This window comes from Emys orbicularis, chromosome 13 (assembly GCF_028017835.1).
Source record: "Emys orbicularis isolate rEmyOrb1 chromosome 13, rEmyOrb1.hap1, whole genome shotgun sequence".
NCBI classification, from domain to species: Eukaryota; Metazoa; Chordata; order Testudines; family Emydidae; genus Emys; species Emys orbicularis.
Window position 1 is genome coordinate 31,139,048 of NC_088695.1, and position 22,572 is coordinate 31,161,619.

Here is a 22,572-nt window from a genome sequence, read left to right on the forward strand (position 1 = left end):
GTGGCTAACAGCGGGGAATATTTCTGTTCAGCAGAGCAGGAACGGGCACCTCTGAATATCCCCTTAATAAAATCGCCCCATTTCAACCAGGTGACCGTGAATGATATCACTCTCCTGAGGATAACAAAGAGCGATAAGGAATGGATGTTGTCTGCATGCCAGCAAACACCAGGACCATACGCTGCCATGCTTTGTTATGCAATGATTCCAGACTACGTGCTACTGGCCTGGCGTGGTAAAGTGTCCTACCATGACGGACGGGATAAGGCAGCCCTCCCCAGAAACCTTTTGCAAAGGCTTTGGGAGTACATCCAGGAGAGTTTTCTGGAGATGTCCCTGGAGGATTTCCGCTCCATCCCCATACACGTTAACAGACTTTTCCAGTAGCTGTACTGGCCGCGATTGCCAGGGCAAATTAATCATTAATCATTAAACACGCTTGCTTTTAAACCATGTGTAATATTTACAAAGGTACACTCACCAGAGGTCCCCTGTGTGCCCTCAGGGGATGGGAGCACGCCTTGGGTGAGTTCGGGGGTTACTGGTTCCAGGTCCAGGGTGATAAACATATCCTGGCTGTTGGGGAAACCGGTTTCTCCGCTTCCTTGCTGCTGTGAGCTATCTACATTATCTCCATCCTCATCTTCCTCGTACCCCGAACCCGCTTCCCTGTGTGTTTCTCCAGTGAGGGAGCCATAGCACACGGTTGGGGTAGTGGTGGCTGCACCCCCTAGAATGGCATGCAGCTCCGCGTAGAAGCGGCATGTTTGCGGCTCTGCCCCGGACCTTCCGTTTGCTTCTCTGGCTTTGTGGTAGGCTTGCCTTAGCTCCTTAATTTTCACGCGGCACTGCTGTGCGTCCCTGTTATGGCCTCTGTCCTTCATGGCCTTGGAGACCTTTTCTAATATTTTGCCATTTCGTTTACTACTTCGGAGTTCAGCTAGCACTGATTCATCTCCCCATATGGCGAGCAGATCCCGTACCTCCCATTCTGTCCATGCTGGAGCTCTTTTGCGATCCTGGGACTCCATCACGGTTACCTGTGCTGATGAGCTCTGCGTGATCACCTGTGCTCTCCACGCTGAGCAAACAGGAAATGAAATTCAAACGTTCGCGGGGCTTTTCCTGTCTACCTGGCCAGTGAATCTGAGTTGAGAATGCTGTCCAGAGCAGTCACAATGAAGCACTGTGGGATAGCTCCCGGAGGCCAATAACGTCGAATTCCGTCCACACTACCCCAATTCCGACCCCCTAAGGCTGATTTTATCGCTAATCCCCTCGTCGGAGGTGGAGTAAAGAAACCAGTTTAAAGGGCCCTTTAAGTCGAAAGAAAGGGCTTCGTCGTGTGAACGTGTCCAGGCTTAATTCGACTTAACGCTGCTAAAGTCGACCTAAACACGTAGTGTAGACCAGGCCTTACACTATGATGCTTACACTCTGAGTTATTTTTTTCTGAGGTGCTTTGAAAGAATAGATTTTAATTTTCCAGAAACGTATATTAAAATAATCCCTAGGCCTTCAAGCAACTATCAATGTAAAAAATTGGAACAAAGAGAAGGATCATGACGCTCATCAGAGATTTAAAATATATGAAGGATACATGAGCCCAGGCAATAAAATCCCCTATCATAATTCTGCAATATATGGTCTAGGGAAAATGTGCTAGAGAGGACTTGGTAAGTGTTTTGTACAGTTTTCTAAGGCTTATTCACATGGGACTAGCTTACAGTAAAGTATGCTTTTTCAAATAACAGCTTCACTGTATGTAGAGGTTCATGATAGCTAGCATTGCATTTTGTGCATCACAGTGTTTAGGGAGGTGGTAGAGAAAATCAAGTAGCAGAGTCATTGTACTTCATTGTAGAGGTCACTGTCTCAGTTTGCTATAATCAGGTTCCACAGCATGCTATAAATCATCAGCCTACATGTAAAGCACATTGCAACTGATATCAAGCTCATTTTCAAGGTGAAATATAATCTTGAGGGAAGAAAATACTGTGAAGAAGACCCTGCTATCAAAAGTAGTATTCTTAGGTTGCTAAACTCTGCATAGGCCTTACCACTGGAAATTCTAATACAATGATGAGCAGAGGAGAAAGTGTAAAAAGCCATTTCCTGTAGTGAACAAGAAATCAGAAGGCACATCAAGTATGAAATGAGCTACTGTTCCTCTTGTTACAACTATTAGACACTTTCAAAAAACTAGTTTTGCAAAAATAATAATAATATATTCCAAGGTGAATCCTCTTGATTTCCTGTACTGTATATTAGTATTGGGGGTTCCAGGAAGTGCTCAATGTTGGCCTAACTCTGCTCCCATTGAAATCAATGGTAAAACTCCCACTGATTTCATTGGCAGCAGAGTTAAGCATTGACTTCACGGGAAACTCCCACCCTAGATGGATTTTCAAAAGCGGCTAGTGATTTGGAGTTCCTCAATTTTGGGGTCCCCAAATCGAGAGACTTTAAAGAGGCCTAATTTTCAGAAGGTGGGTGCGCAGCACTATCTAACATTTCTAGTCTCTAACCATCTTCAAACAGCTTCCATTTTTGTTAAAAACAACCTGCCAGAAAAATGTTTTCTTCTTCCCCAAATGTGGAATATCTCCCCCAGAGGGAGATTTGTCAGAGTTAGGATTTTGGAATTTGGTCCAGAGAGACTTTTTGTTGTGAAAGAGTGTTGTGTTGTGTTGTTTTGGTTTGGTTTTAATGCTACATTTGTTTACATATTGTGTGAGCCATGCCAATAAAGCACTGTTTCTCATAATAACTGTATAACTGATGACTTATGGGTAGCTGCTGGAATTGTGCTTTTCCCTTGCTGTATTTTAGCTTGGAAAAGTAGCAATCTTTTTTTCTTTTTTCTTTTGGCATTGTGAAGATTTGAGTAAAACAGTATCAAAACAAAAAATATTTTGCCACTTATTCATTTTCCTTCAACCAAAGAGTGATCTGATGTATCAATCACAGATACTCAGACGCCGTTGCAATATTGCATTCTGTTGTTTCCTAATAGTGGCTATTTTGGCTTTCGAGCCAACTGAAAGCAGTAAATAAGCCTTAGAGTTACTAAATCATTTATTTATGATCCAGCGTGTAGTTCTAGTTGCAGCAAAGAATCTTGAGAGTATTTTTCAGTCATTGCATTATTTTATAATTCATAGGTTTCACCCCAGGATACAGTACTGCAGACATGGATAGTCTTCATAAAAGACACAAGATTGGAATTAATTGGTGGAGGAAAATAAATAAGAGAGACTGTGTTAAGCCTATTAGTCTAAAGTAAACAGGTCATGTAAGCCTGATGCTCTGAGTTCTGCTTATTGCATAAACAATTGGGTGCAAGTTCTGTATCCAGTTTCCGGACACACATTTTTTTAAATTAAAAAATAAATAGTGGTGGCAGAAAAATAATCAACTGTCTCTTGGACCACCCACATGGCCTATAATCCAGTGGAAGAATTACCTATTCTAGGCTAATGTGTTTTACAGTACTATAATTATCGGGTTTAAACTGCCTAAAACCATTGGAAGTTACATATAAAGATACCTCTGTGTTAGGCATTCATCTTTCTGATAAGAAAACTTTAACTCAGGTTGAATCAACCCCATCTTCCAAGGGAAATTTGTCTCATATACTTACCTGCTATGTAAAAACATATGTTGTATTTGCTTGATTCTTTCATGCTTTTTTTTATTGCCTTTACTGGGAGTTTCATATGTCAGATGACCTCAGGATTGGATGTGTAGGGTGGCCAACACATGGTGTTTATACTTTGCAGCAGGTAGTGGCCGTAGTTGGTACATGGGGGAGGTAATATGGTGGTCAAGGTCCTAGTCATACAGGAAAGGTCGTTGGGTACACAACATTGAGTGGCTATAAATACAGTCCATGGACAGATCAAGACTTTTTTGTAGTTATTTAAGAACAAAATCATGCTGATGCTCAGCACAATAATGTTCTTCATCTCAGGGCCTGGAATTGAATTTTCAACTTAATTCCTTGGGAATGAAGCCTGGATAAAGCTTTCCCTTTTATCTTAGCTGAAAGGTGAACAGTTTATTCTTTGGTCACAAAGTTGGAAAAATAATTAAATAAATTATCCATAACAGCATTGATATTGCTAAAAAGATAGCTCGGATCCTTGGAACAGAAATCCAAGGTATTGTTTTATATTCCCTGCAAGAATTAAGTTCCTCCACCAATGACTTTTTTGCACTAGGAGTGGAAACAATAATGGGATAATAGTAAAGCAAAGTTTAACAAATATGATCTGCTGCTAGTAATGGAACATCTTTTATATTTGTTAAATGTTGTTTTACCATTCATCATTGCCACGGATAGTGCAAAAAAGTCATTGGTGGGGAAACTTAACTCTTGCAGGGAAGTGAAGAGTTTGAAAGCAGATAAATGCAGCATGCAAAGTACTGATACAAAAAATGTGCATCCTAAATTTAGCAAGGAAACATTAGCCACACAAACTGAGATGGGAAACACATAATTGTTCCCTACAAGTATTCTCCATTGGTTTGTACACTTCCATTTTAAATGACTGATGTAATGGGGAACCTTAGAAGATTATTGCACAGTCAGATGGCTCCCATCCCATGGTTCGTCCGCACGTATATATGTCAGAAGAGAGGCATAGAGGGAAAGTTTAGGGTGCCACTACCATGCCCAATCCTGGCTCCCCTATAACATGTAATTGACATGCCATCGGCTCTTTACATGTTGACATATGAGGAGTGTTTGGGTCAGAACTCACAGGAATGAAAAACATGTTAATTTGTGCCATTTGAGAGAGTAACCCAAAGAGCTAGAATCTTAGTGTTTTGGCTTCAAATAATTGATTGTGGTTATCACATGCCAATGTCCTACCCACCCCGTCAGTCACTGTGTAAATTCTTTTTGCAGACATCGATTCCACTAGCTCCTTAATCACTTCTACTTTACTCTGAGTTCCGTCCAGTTGGTTGATCTTTCTCTTGTACTGCAATACAATATTCTCAGTGCAATATTCTCAGTGTGATCTCACAACCAGCATTGGTGGGGGACTCTCATCTTGTTGGTCTGTGATGTGATGCCTCTGTACTTGCAGACCGAAACTCCATTAATTTGATTTTCCATTCTCATCTAATTAGCAGTCCATTGTCATCCTCACACTCTTCCAGCAGTCCTGCTTTCTAAGCACAAACATCTGCCTCCCCTGGTGTGTTTGATTAGTTTCCTCCAGATTTTAATAGCTATATTTTTCCCCATTGAGTCTCAGTTTGTTATTTTCTGCTCATGTTTCTAGTCACTCTGTGTTCCTTTATTATTTATCTTTTGTCTCTGTTGTTCACGGATTGGCCTATACTAGAAGGGCTGATACAAGATTGATTATACCTAGGGCTTGAAAAGAGCCCCAACTGATAGTACCTGGCCTCCACCCCAAAGGTTTTTTGCACTAGACAGTCTTTATTTTGTAACTGAAAAAAAGCTCAGTCTGAGAATTGCCTGAAGGCACTGAGGGCCTAATTCTGTTGCTAAGGAATTTTGCCCTGGCTTGGAAGGGCAGAGGGCTGGCAATTCCATATCACTTTTAGCCTTCAGACCAAGAGTAGATTAACAATGGGAGATTGACTGATTTACTCTGTCATTTATGTCACTCAGATGTGAATTAGCCACCCTGCTGAGTGACATAATTTATGCTGATTTAAGCACTAGTGTGGACAGTCCTATGTCGATGGGAGAGTGTCTCCCACCAATGTAGCTGCTGACACTTGCAGGAGCTGGAGTAATTAAGCCAATGAGAGAGTTTTCTCCTGTCCGCTTAGAGCGGCTACACCAGAGTGCTTACAGGGGCGCAGTGTATCGGTGCACCTGCGCCCCTGTAAGCTCTCTAGTGTAGCCATAGCCGATGGGACTGATGTAACTCCCACTGAAATTAATGAAAAGACTTTCATTGTCTTCAGAGGGAGTGGGGATCACTAGGTTAAGGGAAATGATTATCTTAATCATAGGAAGAAAATGAGGTGGCTGCTGCTATGAAAAGGATCCAGCCTTTTGCAACATTATGTGACTTTAAGAAATAAAAACCCAGCTGTCTGAATTTTCAAGTTTTCTAGTTTTTAAGTCTTGTTAATCAATTTTTAATGCAAAAATAAAAAGGGTAGAAAAATGCCCTCCACAGAATAACTGATTTTTATGAGGCCTTAACTAAATGTCTACAAACAAATGCTCTGCTTCATTCTGACAGGCCTGAGAGGGTAACATGAACGGGGCAATGGAAACCAAAGGAAAACAGGCTGCATTTGTAAAATTCTCTGGAAAATGTTATTGGCAACCCATGCTTTATTTTGGAGCCACCATATAACTGGGATCACAGGCATATTTGTGAGGAGTGCAAATAAGTAAACATATGAAATATTTGGCAAGTTTGCATCCAGAAATAATGCTTCATTACAGCGTACAATAAGAGAAACCAAAGTATTTCTGTGGTAATTTACAATGCTCCTTAAATCTGTTTAACTCGGCCATTTTTAAAAAATCTGTTTGCATTTTGTAAGGCAGTTTACAAGTACATAGGTGTGTATGTACAAAACACACACGTAGAATTTAGGTGTAATATAAAATACAGGTAAGAATACAGGCTCCCCAAATTTTGGTGCACTGTGGTTAAGAATGTATTGTACTGTTACAGAAATGTTCTCAGGTATTATTGCAGCCATGTTGCACACAGGTATCTGGTGAAATATACTAGCTCCACAGGTAGTTTCTGTAGTGTTTTAACATATGTAGGTTAATGGATATTTAGTTCAGAATTGTTATACTCAGGCAAATATGCAGGTATTGGTTATCCAGAATGTAAATGAGAGGTACATTTGTGTAGGGGTGTTATAGTGTAATTTTAGCTCAAGGTCCTCTTGTTTTGCTTTTGTTCCTTGTGCATTGCAAGTGACTATAAGGCACAACACTTCCCACCTAGAATTGAGACTGTCCAATCTGAACTATGGTCTGTTCTGTGTTTTGTATTTCTGGTCTATTGTTGAGCCACATTGTAGCAACAAGCTTTCCTATTCTGAGCCATAAGGTTGTGATGTGTTCACCTGATGCTGCTATTAATATTCTTAGTTGTCTTGTGGCTCTGAATGTGTGTTTAGCAGCAGGAAGTCTCCTAGGCTGGATTTTTTTTTTTAATTCAGACGTATGTCAAAGATTTTCTGTAGCTTTTTTCTGTGTATGAGCAAAATGTTTGAAATCTGTCCCAGAAAATGTGTGTGTGCAGTGAACTACTAAATCACATTAAAGTAATCTTTAATAGTCTTTAATTAATCTTTAATATTTAAACATTTTTTCAAGGAATGGGATAGAGTGATGGATTTGTTATCAGCGAGATTTAACATGCTTCTTGTTAACTGACATCTCTCAGGGGACATTTAAGTTTTTCCTTTCACCACGCGCCTACATAGGAGGTTATTCTAGAACTTTAGAAAGGACAACCTGTTAGAACTTGACAATGCTTATATCAGGAGTTCTCAAACTTTTTCATAATGGGATGGTTTTTCATTCAGTAGAAAATCCAGCTTTCCACTGGAGAAAAGTTTCAAACAGAAATAATTTGATTAGCCCTACTCATCATGTAAGTAGAGTGCATGTCTCATGGATACCTTCCCTCCTACTGGCGATCACACAGAGCACCTGCTTTCCCATTCCGAGGCGCATTACACCCCTGTGGCAAACTACAGCAACTGTCTGCCTCAAGAATAGTGTGGGGAAAGTTGTCTTTAATGTGATTCAGCAGCTCCAAGCAAGTAGGAGAGCCAGAACCGTCGCCCCAATCTTACACTCACTCACACATGTGCTCAACTTTACTCATAGGAATAAGCATTTTCAGGATAAAGGCCCATGTAACCAGCCTGCACTCCTCCACGTACCAGCAGTTGCTGTGTGAACCATGGTGGTTCATAGACAGTTTGAAATCCACCATCCTGCACTCTTTTCAGAATGGCTTGTGAGGAGCTGAAGATCAGATTCCTTTTGAGGGCTTTGTGAAGGTGAGAAAGGGAATAGAGGGGCAAGTTTAGTGGGGATATGATAGCATGTGAGACGTCTGCTGGTAGTACTGAGCTTTATTAAATCCTTTGTCTCCTTTTTCTGTTTTCACCAGGTAGCTGCATTTTGTGATGTTGATGAAAATAAAATAGCGAAAGGTTTCTACACTTACCAAGAATCCAAGGTTAGTAACAATTAGTGTCACTTCCATTACTGTCATCTAGAATTGTCTTGTGAGAAGTGACATTCTAAGCTCATTAGACAAACAACAACAAAAAGAGTGTCACTAATTTTAAATATAGTGAAGAATTATAGTATGCAGTCCATATTATATTTATTTAATTAGGGGTCTAGATGGCTGGGGATGGGTAATGGAATGTGTGGAATTTTTCTTCCTATACAGTAGGGAGCCAGAGTGACATTTAGCACCAATTGTGATTGTGTTTTTTTGTAATATGAGAACCAAATGAGAGCAGCAACTCATTTCACATAGTGCATAGAACAGATGGTGGTAAGTTTTGGTCAGTTCCAACCCATGCTAGAATGAAACCATTGGCCTCTCTTATGTTAGCAATCCTGCACCCTCCAGTCTCCTCACCAATAGATATTGCTACATGTGGGGAAGCAGGCAGGAACAGAGACTCTTCAGGAACAAGGATCCTGTTTTCATGTAGATATCTCTAGAAATGCAGAATAAGAAAGGGAATTACGTGGGTTGGGTTGGGGGGGGGGGAGAGATTTATGGAAGCAGAATTATTTCCCTGAAGACTGTTTTCCATGAAGATTCAACTGCTCTTTAGTAGGAGAGGGGAAATGGAATGATGTGGGGTTTCATGACTTAGCATCTCCTGCGTCAATAAATTATACCAATAAAAAGCATGATCACAGCAAGTCTGTGTGGGAGAGAGGTCAGTTTCTAGATCTAAGGTAAGGGAAGTTCTTTGTACTGTAGTTGAGAGGGAGCCAGGAGCACACTGCAGTCACTGAAAATGTGGTCAGTTTAGAGGGGAAGAAAAACAAATGTCTTTTTAATGTATTCTGTGTATGGGGCCAAACTCCTGTTGAAGTGAGTTTTGCTACCGACTTTAGTGGGAGCAGGATTTGGCCCATGATGCATAAAAGCTAAAATCTATGGTGAAAGAAAGGAAGGAAGAAAGAAAGAGAGAAACGTTTAGTGGTTATTTATAGAGCTATATTCAACCTAGCACAGTGTTTCTCTTTGAAGAAGAGTCCAAAGGATAGATTGTAACATGCTCCCTAGGTGTCATGTCTCTCACTAGCCCAGCTGGGAATCACCTGGACAAATGTAGGCAGTAGGTTTTTGTGTTACTCAAGATAAAGGAAGAAGATATTTAAATGGCAGTAAATGAACCATCTAAAAAGAAAGTGTCACAGTCCTGGAGCAATATTGATTTTTATGGTAATAAAACAGTTTAGCGCCACTCATGAGAATCTACTGTAAGCATAAGGCCAGATTCAGTGCTCTTGATTTCACTGGGCAGTCAGACCCTTGGAGCTCAGGACTCTGAGAAGCTGATGTATGCCATCAGCTCCTGCTGAAGGCAATGGGAATTGAGGGTGTTTAGTAACTTTGTAGTATCCAGGGTCTTCATTCTTGATGATACAGTTGAAATATTTGTGTAATAAGCTCTGGCCTGAAATCCATGTGTGCATCTATCTAAGGCATGTACACATCTCAAATCAGTGGTCATATAAAAAAGTGCACTGGAAACAACATTCTGTAGATTGGAGTTAAGAAAACTGATTGTACGAAAGAGTAATGGTCAGATGAAATTAGTTACTGGGTGTTACAGAAAGTAGTTGTTTATGGTGACCCAGAAACTACATTGTATTTGAAGTGAAAGGCAAAATAATGAGACATTCTAATACATGATCTTTGAATACAATTTCACTCTTTAATGCCAAACAACCCCCATTATTGAGCTAAAAATAACCCTTTATGTCTTCTAATGAAATTTCACTGTTTGCAGGAGAGACCAAAACCCCAAATTCCCATACAACATTTCAGAGATGCAACCCCACCTTTCATTATCTGTGTAAAGTTGGTGAGTACAGTTTTTGGCATAAGCTAAATGAACCACATCTGTATCTGCTAGCATCACCCTAATTAAGGATGTGCTTTTGTTTTATTATAAAACACATTTTCCAGTGGTTTATAGAAGTGTTTTTAGTAGGGCTGTCAAGCGATTAAAAAAAAATAATTGTGATTAATTGCACTGTTAAAGAATAATAGAATACCATTTATTTAAATATGTTTGGATGTTTTCTACATTTTCAAATATATTGATTTCAGTTACCACACAGAATACAAAGTGTACAGTGCTCACTTTATATTATTTTTATTACAAATATTTGCACAATAAAAAACAAAAGAAATAATATTTTTCAGTTCACCTAATACAAGTACTGTAGTGCAATCTCTTTATCGTGAAAGTTGAAATTACAAATGTAGAATTATGTACAAAAAATAACTGCACTCAAAAATAAAATAATGTAAAATTTTAGAGCCTGCATGTCCACTCAGTCCTACTTCTTGTTCAGCCAATCACTCAGACAAACAAGTTTGTTTACATTTTCAGGAGATAATGCTGCCCGCTTCTTGTTTACAGTTTCACCTGAAAGTGACAACAGGTGTTTGCATGGCACAGTTGTAGCCAGCATCGTAAGATATTTACGTGCCAGATGCTCTAAAGATTCATATGTCCCCTCAAGCTTCAACCACCCTTCCAGATGACATGCGTCCATGCTGATGAGGTGTTCTGCTCGATAACAATGCAGAGCAGTGCGGACCGACGCATGTTCATTTTCATCATCTGAGTCAGATGTCACCAGCAGAAGGTTGATTTTCTTTTTTGGTGGTTTGGGTTCTGTAGTTTCCGCATTGGAGTGTTGCTCTTTTAAGACTTCTGAAAGCATTTTCCACACCTCGTCCCTCTCAGTGTTCGGAAGGCACTTCAGATTCTTAAATCTTGGGTCGAGTGCTGTAGCTATCTTTAGAAATCTCACATTGGTAGCTTCTTTGTGTTTTGTCAAATCTGAAGTGAAAGTGTTCTTAAAACGAACAACGTGTTGGGTCATCATCCGAGACTGCTATAACATGAAATCTATGGCAGAATGCAGGTAAAACAGAGCAGGAGACATATAATTCTTCCCCAAGGAGTTCAGTCACAAATTTAATTAGTGCATTTTTTTAAACGAGCGTCATCCGCATGGAAGCTGGAATGGTGGCGGAAGCATGAAGGGGCATATGAATGTTTAGCTTATCTGGCACGTAAATTCCTTGCAATGCTGGCTACAAAAGTGCCATGTAAATTCCTGTTCTCATTTTCAGGTGACGTAAATAAGAAGCAGGCAGCATTATGTCCCGTAAATGTAAACTAACTTGTTTGTCTTAGCGATTGGCTGAACAAGAAATAGGACTGAGTGGGCTTGTAGGCGCTAAAATTTTACATTGTTTTGTTTTTTTGAGTGCAGTTATGTAACAAAAAAAATCTACATTTGTAAGTTGCACTTTCATGATAAAGATATTGCATTATCGTACTTGTATGAGGTGAATTGAAAAACGCTATTTGTTTATCATTTTTACAGTGCAAATATTTGTAATAAAAATAATATAAAGTGAGCACTGTACACTTTGTATTCTGTGTTGTAATTGAAATCAATATATTTGAAAATATAAAAAAGCATCCAAAAATATTTAATAAATTTCAATTGGTATTCTATTGTTTAACAGTGTGATTAATCGCAATTAATTTTTTTAATCGCAATTAATTTTTTGAGTTAATCGCGTGAGTTAATTGCGATTAATCGACAGCCCTAGTTTTTAGTCAAAACTCATCCTAAAATGTAGAGGCCAATTTTGTGAAATTGTTTTTAGAGATTATTGCAGGGAGGGAATGGAAATGTTGGAGTAATATTAAGAGTAATAAAAGCAAGGATATCTTTAAAGGGTCCTTAATCTGTTCTCCCTTTTTGACGTACCATTTTGTGGGCACAAATGTCCTTGCATGTTGCAGACATGGTTGGTCACTTGCCCTTGTTTGTACCCAAAATATTGCAAACATAACTGTGTTCAGGCACAGAAACTGTGGGTGCAGAAACAGAGACTTTATTTTATAAACCAGGCCCTTAAGTCATTGTGTGCAACATGCCCATCCTTAAGCCTCTTCTGCGTCTGAGTACTGCTGAGAGTCAAAGGCTAGGTCTACACTACCCGCCTGAATCGGCGGGTAGAAATCGACCTCTCGGGGATCGATTTATCGCGTCCCGTCAGGACGCGACAATCGATCCCCGAATCGACGCTCTTACTCCACCAGCGAAGGTGGGAGTAAGAGCCGTCGACGGGAAGCCGCGGAGGTCGATTTTGCCGCCGTCCTCACAGCGGGGTAAGTCGGCTGCGATACGTCGAATTCAGCTACGCTATTCGCGTACCTGAATTTGCGTATCTTAAATCGACACCCCCCCCCCCGTAGTGTAGATGTAGCCAAAGACTGCAACTGCTTTCTCTTTCACTCATTCGGTTGACTCCTGAATTACTAAAAGATGAGCAGCAGATCTTCTGCTATTACATTAAAATAACAACATAGCACAACACAAATAAGGAACAACACAAAAGCATCAGATCAGATGCTGAAAGGCATGATAGCAAATACCCTCTCACTGTGAATACTAAAAGTTACTGGAACTTGCAACTAACGCTACATATTTAAAAACCATATTGGCAGGTTTCCTTCATATAAACAAAGACATTTAAAACCTATTTGGTTTTTATGATTGTTTAGCTGAAATTCATCCCCTACAATCCCCTTTGACCTTAGCACCCCCAAAGTTAGGGTCAGCGCAGAGATCAAAGTACTTCACAGTTGTAAAACCAGACTGCAAGTACCCCAGGGCATTATCATATAGACAGGTTGGTAATAAGCCTGACATTGGCTAGTAATATTGCAACTAATTTAATTTTTCATATGAAACATAATGGTGGATGGAAGACCGAGGACAAAACAGCTGCATAACCCATTATAAAGTACATCTAATTTCTGAAGCCCTGACAAGGAAGCTATTATACAATATCTTGTCTGCTCTGAAAACTCTGGTCCATGATTTCAACTGCAATTTTACAGTACTTTTCTCTATCAGTGACTGTATTCTGTGTGCAGACTACATTATACTGCATAGCACCTTTAAAGACAATGTTTTTGGAGCCACAATTTGGTCTACTTAGATGGAATCTTTGTGGAATGGCCTCTGGAATCTCAATATCTTTTAATCACCTTTCTGTTGCTGTGAAATTAAGAATGAAAATAGTCACAATTTTGGTGTCAAATACCCAGAGACCATGGCCAAGTAACATCGTCATTTACACTTTTGCACCCTACTGTCTGAGGTGTCTTGTTGGCTGATGGTAACACTGATGTTACTGGAGCTGAGATCATAAATTCTGCTAGTGAGGCAGCATAGAGTCACAGAATATCAGGGTTGGAAGGGACCTCAGGAGGACATCTAGTCCAACCCCCTGCTCAAAGCAGGACCAATCCCCAACTAAATCATCCCAGCCAGGGCTTTGTCAAGCCTAACCTTAAAAACATCTAAGGAAGGAGATTCCACCACCTCCCTAGGTAACCCATTCCAGTGCTTCACCACCCTCTTAGTGAAAAAGTTTTTCCTAATATCCAACCTAACCTCCCGCACTATAACTTGAGACTATTACTCCTTGTTCTGTCATCTGGTACCACTGAGAACAGTCTAGATCCATCCTCTTTGGAACCCCCTTTCAGGTAGTTGAAAGCAGCTATCAAATCCCGCCTCATTCTTCTCTTCCGCAGACTAAATAATCCTAGTTCCCTCAGCCTCTCCTCATAAATCATGTGTTCCAGTCCCCTAATCATTTTTCTTGCCTTCCACTGGACTCTTTCCAATTTTTCCACATCCTCCTTGTAGTGTGGGACCCAAATTTGGACACAGTACTCCAGATGAGGCCTCACCAATGCCGAATAAAGGGGAATGATCACGTCCCTTGATCTCTGGCAATATTCCTACTTATACAGCCCAAAATCCCGTTAGCCTTCTTGGCAACAAGGGCACACTGTTGACTCATATCCAGCTTCTTGTCCACTGTAACCCCTAGGTCCTTTTCTGCAGAACTGCTGCCTAGCCACTCGGTCCCTAGTCTGTAGCAGTGCATGGGATTCTTCCATCCTAAGTGCAGGACTCTGCACTTGTCCTTGTTGAACCTCATCAGATTTCTTTTGGCCCAATCCTCCCAATTTGTCTAGGTCCCTCTGTATCCTATCCCTACCTTGTCAGCGTATCTACCACTCCTCCCAGTTTAGTGTCATCTGCAAACTTGCTGAGGGCGCAATCCACGCCATCCTCCAGATCATTAATGAAGATATTGAACAAAACCAGCCCCAGGACCGACCCTTGGGGCACTCCGCTTGATACCGGCTGCCAACTAGACATGGAGCCATTGATCACTACCCCTTGAGCCTGACGATCTAGCCAGCTTTCTATCCACCTTATAGTCCATTCATCCAGCCCATATTTCTTTAACTTGCTGGCAAGAATACTGTGGGAGACTGTATCAAAAGCTTTGCTAAAGTCAAGGAATAACACATCCACTGCTTTCCCCTCATCCACAGAGCCAGTTATCTCATCATAGAAGGCAATTAGGTTAGTCAGGCATGACTTGCCCTTGGTGAATCCATGCTGACTGTTCCTGATCACTTTCCTCTCCTCTAAATACTTCAAAATTGATTCCTTGAGGACCTGCTCCATGATTTTTCCAGGGACTGAGGTGAGGCTGACTGGCCTGTAGTTCCCTGGATCCTCCTATGGGCACTACATTAGCCTTTTTCCAGTCATCCGGGACCTCCCCCGATCACCATGAGTTTTCAAAGATAATGGCCAATGGCTCTGCAATCACATCCGCCAACTCCTTTAGCACCCTCGGATGCAGTGCATCCGGCCCCATGGACTTGTGCTCATCCAGCTTTTCTAAATAGTCCTGAACCACTTCTTTTCCCACAGAGGACTGGTCACCTCCTCCCCATACTGTGCTGCCCAGTGCAGCAGTCTGGGAGCTGACTTGTTCGTGAAGACAGGCAAAAAAAGCATTGAGTACATTAGCTTTTTCCACATCCTTTGTCACTAGGTTGCCTCCCCAATTCAGTAGGGGGCCCACACTTTCCTTGACCTTCTTCTTGTTGCCAATATACCTGTAGAAACCCTTCTTGTTACTCTTAACATCCCCTTGCTAGCTGCAACTCCAAGTGTGATTTGGCCTTCCTGATTTCACTCCTGCATGCCTGAGCAATATTTTTATACTCCTCCATGGTCATTTGTCCAATCTTCCACTTCTTGTAAGCTTCTTTTTTGTGTTTAAGATCAGCAAGGATTTCACTGTTAAGCCAAGCTGGTCGCCTGCCATATTTATTATTCTTTCTACACATCAGGATGGTTTGTTCCTGCAACCTCAATAAGGATTCTTTAAAATACAGCCAGCTCTCCTGGACTCCTTTCCCCCTCATGTTATTCTGCCAGGGGATCCTGCCCATCAGTTCCCTGAGGGACTCAAATTCTGCTTTTCTGAAGTTCAGGGTCCGTATTCTCTTCCCTCCTTTCTTCCTTGTGTCAGGATCCTGAACTTGACCACCTCATGGTCACTGCCACCTAGGTTCCCATCCACTTTTGCTTCCCCTACTAATTCTTCCCTGTTTGTGAGCAGCAGGTCAAGAAGAGCTCTGCTCCTAGTTGGTTCCTCCAACACTTGCACCAGGAAATTGTCCCCTACACTTTCCAAAAACTTCCTGGATTGTCTGTGCACTGCAGATATAGGGGTGATTGAAGTCCCCATGAGAACCAGGGCCTGTGATCTAGTAACTTCTGTTAGTTGCCTGAAGAAAGCCTCGTCCACCTCATCCCCTTGGTCTGGTGGTCTATAGCAGACTCCCACCATGACATCACCCTTGTTGCTCACACTTCTAAACTTAATCCAGAGACTCTCAGGTTTTTCTGCAGTTTCATACTGGAGCTCTGAGCAGTCATACTGCTCTCTTACACACAATGCAACTCCCCCACCTTTTCTGTCCTGCCTGTCCTTCCTGAACAGTTTATACCCATCCATGACAGTACTCCAGTCATGTGAGTTATCCCACCAAGTCTCTGTTATTCAGAGAAAGAGGCCACTGTGCAGGCTTTTAGCAATATTAAAAACATAAGAGAATACAATAGTGGCCAAGTGGACAAGGACTAAATTAAAAAGGGAAAGGGTTTCTTTTCAGATTTCTTTCTTCTAAGGAACTCAAATCGATTTGTACACATTAACAATGGGGCACTGAGAGCTTAAATGACTGTCCAAGGATACATAGGAAGTCTGTGGTAGATCCAGGAATTGAAACCTGATCTCAAGCCATGTTTATTATTATTTATTATTATTTGTAGTATAATAGTGCCCAGAGGCCCCGACGCTAGGCACTGTTCAAATATATAACAAGGGTTTGTCCCCAAAGAGCTTGCAGTCTACTCAGACAAGACAAAGGTTGGGGGGGAGAGAAAGAGCCAGAGAGGTGAAATGGCTTTCCTTAAAGTCACCCAGCAGGTTCAGTGGTTTCCTGAGTCCCACCTCAGGGCCTTGTCCACTGGACCATTCTGCCTCTCTTTTTTCCTCTCTCTCCCCTTTTGCCTTTGCAGGTCACCTTTATGTAGTGTTCTTCCATCAATCCCCCTTTCTGCCAACAATACACATAGTGTAACTTATGTTAGTATGACACGTTTTCGCAGAGGCTGCATGAGCTTGGTTTAAATTGAAATCTCATTCTTACTGCCTGTGCTATTGTGGCTGGACTTGAATGACCATACCTTTCGGTAGTCATTTTTAATCTGCTCTGGAAAGCAGCCCTACGCCAAAAACAAAACAAGCCTGTAACTGACTGTGGTTTAAAACATTTAGGTCTCCTGTGTGGAGAAGTCCTCAAACTTTAGGCCTGACCACTAGAGGAAATGGTTTCTAAACTGATTGAAATCTGCAGAGATGTTGAACTTTCATTGATCTGTGATGATATTGTGCAGACTAAGTATAAAGCTGAGGATTCGGTCTTTGTTATATTTTTAGACTGGTTGAACTTGCTTTGTTTTCTGTGCAGCCCACATCTGAAAAATGAGCTGAACAACAAACCTACCTCACTGCTATGTATTTAATTCACCTCCCCCCAGAACGTGCTGTCAGATCTGAGCTTTCACAATCCCATCTCTGCTAATGATCACAAAGGAGTTGGAGGTAGCAGAGCAACCTGTAGACACAGTTATGCAGCTCATCAAAAACAACTAATAAACTAGGTGCAATAGCCAGAAAAACAGTGATATAATCAGTCATGGAGTGGGAGGGGAATTAACACTGTCAAGGCTGCTTCCCCACTTTGAACTTTAGGATACAAATGTGGGGGCCTGCATGAAAACTTCTAAGCTTAACTACCAGCTTAGATCTGGTCCGCTGCCACCATCCCAAAGCTGATTCCCTTCCCTGGGTAGCCTTGAGAGACATTCACCAATTCCCTGGTGAATACTGATCCAAACCCCTTGGATCTTAAAACAAGGAGAAATTAACCAGGTTCTTAAAAAGAAGGCTTTTAATTAAAGAAAAAGGTAAAAATCATCTCTGTAAAATCAGGATGGAAAATAACTTTACAGGGTAATCAAACTTAGAGCTCAGAGGACCCCCCTCTAGTCTTAGGTTCAAAGTACAGCAAACAAAGATAAACACTCTAGTAAAAGGTACATTTACAAGTTGAGAAAACAAAGGAAAACTAACACGCCTTGCCTGGCTGTTTACTTACAAGTTTGAAATAGGAGAGACTTGTTTAGAAAGATGTAGAGAACCTGGATTGATGTCTGGTCCCTCTCAGTCCCAAGAGCGAACAACCCCCAAACAAAGAGCACAAACAAAAGCCTTTCCCCCCCCCAAGATTTGAAAGTATCTTGTCCCCTTATTGGTCCTTTGGGTCAGGTGTCAGCCAGGTTACCCGAGCTTCTGAACCCTTTACAGGTAAAAGGATTTTGGAGTCTCTGGCCAGGAGGGATTTTATAGTACTGTACACAGGAGAGCTGTTACCCTTCCCTTTATAGTTATGACAAACACAAACTGATATTAAGGCTGATTAAATGAGAAGCCTTTTCCATAGTCATGGATATCTTTGGCGTTGTAGTCCTTTTGACACAAATTAATCAGTTGGAACAATGCAAAAAAAGTGCTAATTTAATGAGTCACACTACGATGTGAGGAGGAAGATTCTTTAATTTTACTATATTTGAGACATGAAATTCCTCTCTAAAAGAACACCTTTCTTGTGCATGCCATATGGAAACAAAATGCATGTTTTAGAGAAATTTTCAAACATTTTGGCAAATCATTTTGCCCAGGTGTGTGTTTCAGGTCACGCAGACAAATAAAACAACCTTACATGCCCTGTTCTGAAACGCTTAAGGGTAGCAGTTCCCAAATCTGAATATGTGCTCATGCAACAAGTATGACCCAGCCAGATATTCCCTGCTGAACTTGTTACCTGCAATTGTCAGAGATTTCTGGAAGGCAGAATTAGCAGCACATCCTCTCAGCTCTTAGACAAGTTCTTCTTCAATAAAAGTCATTAACAGACTTCTAAACATCCTGGGCTGTTGCACCCATACATCCTCATTGATGGACAGATTCTCCCCCATATATTGCTGTACAGGGTGGGCATAATATAAATTACATAACCAAATATGAAACAATTATCCCTACATCAAAAACTTGGCAGGACTAATCACCCATTCATCTTACTTGTTTAGCATTGTGAAGCTAAGCACGTTACCTATCTATGATTCCTTCAGTAGCTCTTACAAGAGAGGTCTCACACTAACTAAAGAGCAGTTTTGTTCTGACGAATTACTGTGTAAAAGTGGTATCAGTTTGAGAGAATTGATCATGGCAAGGTCTCTGCATGCTGGGCTTCAGTATCCTGTGCTCTGGGATGAGATGGCATTTCTCCTGAAGACTTGTCCTAGTATTTAAAATATTGTCCAAGAATGCATTCCATAGGCTTATTTTCCTTTCTTTTGCGATCCAGGACAAGAAGAGCTTCTTTTCAGTTCCAGTGTAGATTTTAAAGCTGTTGCGAAACAAGCCTGGTTTGTGCCTGCTCAGTTGAGAAGATTAGATAATTTAATAAATGGATTGTTTTTGTGGAACTTCCGTGACTGCCATTTACTCAGTATAGTGCTTGCTTGCTCACTGGATTTTGCAGGCAGCATCTTTCTGGCTTATGCTGGCATTATTTGTCATTAACGTTTAAAATTAGTTCTTGAAAGGAAAAGCTACACTATGCAGTCCCTGCTCCATTTGTAAAAAGCTTTCAGTGCATTTAGGCCAAAGAGCTACAGCTGCAATTCTGTGGAGGTAGAAAAGGGGTGTGTGTGCACTTGCGTGTTTTGCTCATTGTGAGACTAAAATCTTTGCTCTTGATGGTCCAAATTCTATCCCAAAATCTTAAAACCTGCTTCACCTACAGCTTTGCATTCTTTATGTTTTCTCACTTTGTCCAGAGTAGGAGAGAGGAGCATGCTCTTTCTTGCTCCAGTTCTATTCCACAGAGTATTGTGGCTCAGGTTGGATTCCAAGTGCTTGAAGTGAAAAGGGCTTTTCTACTTTCAAATCTCAATTAAGAAGCCAAAAGCTAGTGTGTGAGAAATACAGTAGGTTTTCCTGGCAGCTTCTTGCATTAGTTCAGTTGTGTAAAGCCATGCCTCGTTTCAGCTCCCCAACCTGCTGCTCAGGGAATGATGGGATTCCTTTTAACCACACTGCTTAATTTAGCATCTGAGTTTTAAAGAACAAAACAAAACTTGAAAATAAACCTACACCCAGAACTCTGACCACGTAGTGGGAGGCTCATCCAGCTCCCTCTGTCCTGGCTTGAGAGAGGTGAAGACCATGGGTCATAACTTGGCCATACGTTGTTATGTAGAATTCCACATTAACTTGAGTGGGGAGTCTTGCACATAGACCACTGACGTATGTGGTCGCAAGCGAATCACAAAACGAGGGCCCAGTCCATCAAACTGCTGAATGCCCTCAACTACCACTGATTGCAATAGGTGAAGCGGGTGCTCAGCAAATGAGAGAGTCGGGGCCCTGAAGCTATTGGTCTTCTAAAAAGAAGTGGGGTTTTGTGGCGAAGGGGAAGAGTCCGCTCTGTTTATAAAGCGCACACTGTGGATATGGGGACTATCCTGTCTCCTGAGTGGGAGGAGAGATGCTGTGGCAATGACTGGGGAAGGTGGCATGGGAATTAACTGTATCTTGTGCCTGGCTCTTATCTAGGTGTGCCAGGGGGAAGCACAGCTTCCCCCACATCTTGGGCTCCTTGTGCAAGGGACAGGCACACTTGCAGTCCCTGTAGTTGGGGGTGTGTGTCTCTCCAAGGGAATGGGAGATGGACAGATCACACACAAAAAGGGCCCTTCCCAACACCCCAGCTCAGCAGTCTCTAAAGAAACATAATGAACCTGTCAAACGGTTTTGAGCAATTGGGCGTTATTTTTGTAAAGCAAGGACTTCCTTGAAAAAGCTTCTCACTTCTGAAGTCTGCAGATTCTGTGTTTAGTGTCCATGTGTAAATAGTCACATTTCATTTTATTTCACACTTCCAGCTAGGTGTGATAGTCTGTACTTATTGTCCTAAACGGTTTAGTGTTGCTGTGTCCAGCTGCCACATTCTGCCCCAGAGCTAGCAGTGTTTGGATGGTGAGTGGCATATAACCTATTTCAGTATTTTGTTGAGCACTTTGTAAATTGCTTTAGACTCTTTTGGGATGAAAGGTGCTATGTAAATTATGTATTAGCTACCACTATATCACTCTCAGGCACAGAAAGCATCAGAGTTCAATAAATACTAGCACTAGGACTTGTGGTTACCATGTTGCTGAAATAGCACAGCAGCAGCAGCAGCTTTCTTAATACTTTTTGCCGAGCAGACTAAAGTGGAAGAACTGAAAAAAGGTAATTAGAGCCATATGGTTTTGAGGCACAGTTCGCTGGGGTGGGTTTGAGGTCTGAAGCAATGTGCCTGCAGATGTTTCCTTTCATCTGTCAGTTCAAGCAGGAGAAAGAATGAAGAGTTGTTCTTTAAAAAGTCAGAACCACAAACCTGACCCTCTGAGAAGTGGAGGAACATGAAAGGAGGGAGTAACACAGCTTTACTGATGCTCACAGAATCCAACATTTATTTCCCCAAAGGCAGCAATGATCCAGGTTGTAGACATGACATTAGCACTACTTGGATACTTTTGTTAGCATTCTCACATCTCATGTGCTAAAGCAGGATTAGGGCAGTTCATTGTTTGAATGGGAGACCTCCAGGGAACACTCAGATGCTAAGGGAAGTCGTGTTTGTAAGAGATTCTGTTGATGGCTCTCTTCCTTGACTGCCCCTCGGTGATATGGGAAGTTGGAGATGTCCTCAGCTGGGTGAGAAGTAAAGCTGAGGTTCTGACAGTTTGTGGTCATTAAAGATCCCACAGCAATTTTTTCATCAGATTTTGACCAGGACAGTTAAACATTCTGCCTCCCTGAATTCCTCCGTCCATTTCAGTTGTACGTATTATGCTTCACTTCTTTCCTGTATGATTTCATAGTGGTGGTGTGTGTTGTTAAAGCTCTTAACACAGCTGCTGTGTTTCACTCAAAGGGATGCTGCAGCAATCCTGGTTTATCCCTTACTTACATCTTAGGGTATTGTCATGATTAATAAATTATTTATGAACAGCTTAAAGATTTGTGAAATTAAAGACTATAGGAGGGCGAAGTATCACATCAGAAATGCTGAGGTTGGCGTGTTTACCTAATGACATCACTGCCTTGCAATATTGTGCATGGAACAAAAATACAGAGTTTCTTGTCCAGACAGTAAAAAGGATTTGAAGGAAACACCTGTAACTATGGTTAATATGCCAGTTGCTTGTTGAAAGGTGTATTTCACCAGACAAGCACATTGTGCAAAATCCACAATTATTACTATTTTGTTAAATGGCATCCTCGTTCCAGTCTCTTAAAATGTGTGTACTTAAAAAACAAAACAAAAGCGCACACATAGTCCTCTGCAGAGCTGGTTTCAGTGCAAATCCTGTGTTGTGCTTAGCAGTTAGAATGAGCTGTTTGCCAGCAGTCTGAACTGGTGACCATCCCCCCTGGGCTATCTTGGAAAAGTTCTTGAACATGCCGGCTTTCACCCCGTGAGCTGAGGATGAAAAGAGAGTCTGAAAGCTGCCAGTATTTCTCTCTGGAGCTACAAGGTTTTTGTTTCCAGGGGTTGGCAGGGGGGTGCCTTGGGGGTTGATCCAGAACATGACCAGTTAGGGAAGGAAAGAACAAAACAGACTTTGAACTCAGAGATAGAAGTAAAACTTTTTTTTTGCTTTCTCTATTCTCTTGAAATAAGCTGTCTAGGGTCATGAGTTTCTAAACTAATGCAATAATTTTAGAAGGG

General features: G+C 41.4%; 1 protein-coding gene across 1 annotated transcript in view; it reads left to right on the plus strand.

Annotated features, from left to right (window-relative positions):
* Positions 1–22,572, plus strand: part of B3GNTL1 (UDP-GlcNAc:betaGal beta-1,3-N-acetylglucosaminyltransferase like 1) — a 342,640-nt gene that overhangs the window by 313,871 nt on the left and 6,197 nt on the right. Inside the window, exons 10-11 of the mRNA XM_065415053.1 lie at positions 8,151–8,219; positions 10,027–10,101. Coding sequence (XP_065271125.1) covers positions 8,151–8,219; positions 10,027–10,101 — 144 coding nt within the window. The remainder of the gene's footprint in view (positions 1–8,150; positions 8,220–10,026; positions 10,102–22,572) is intronic.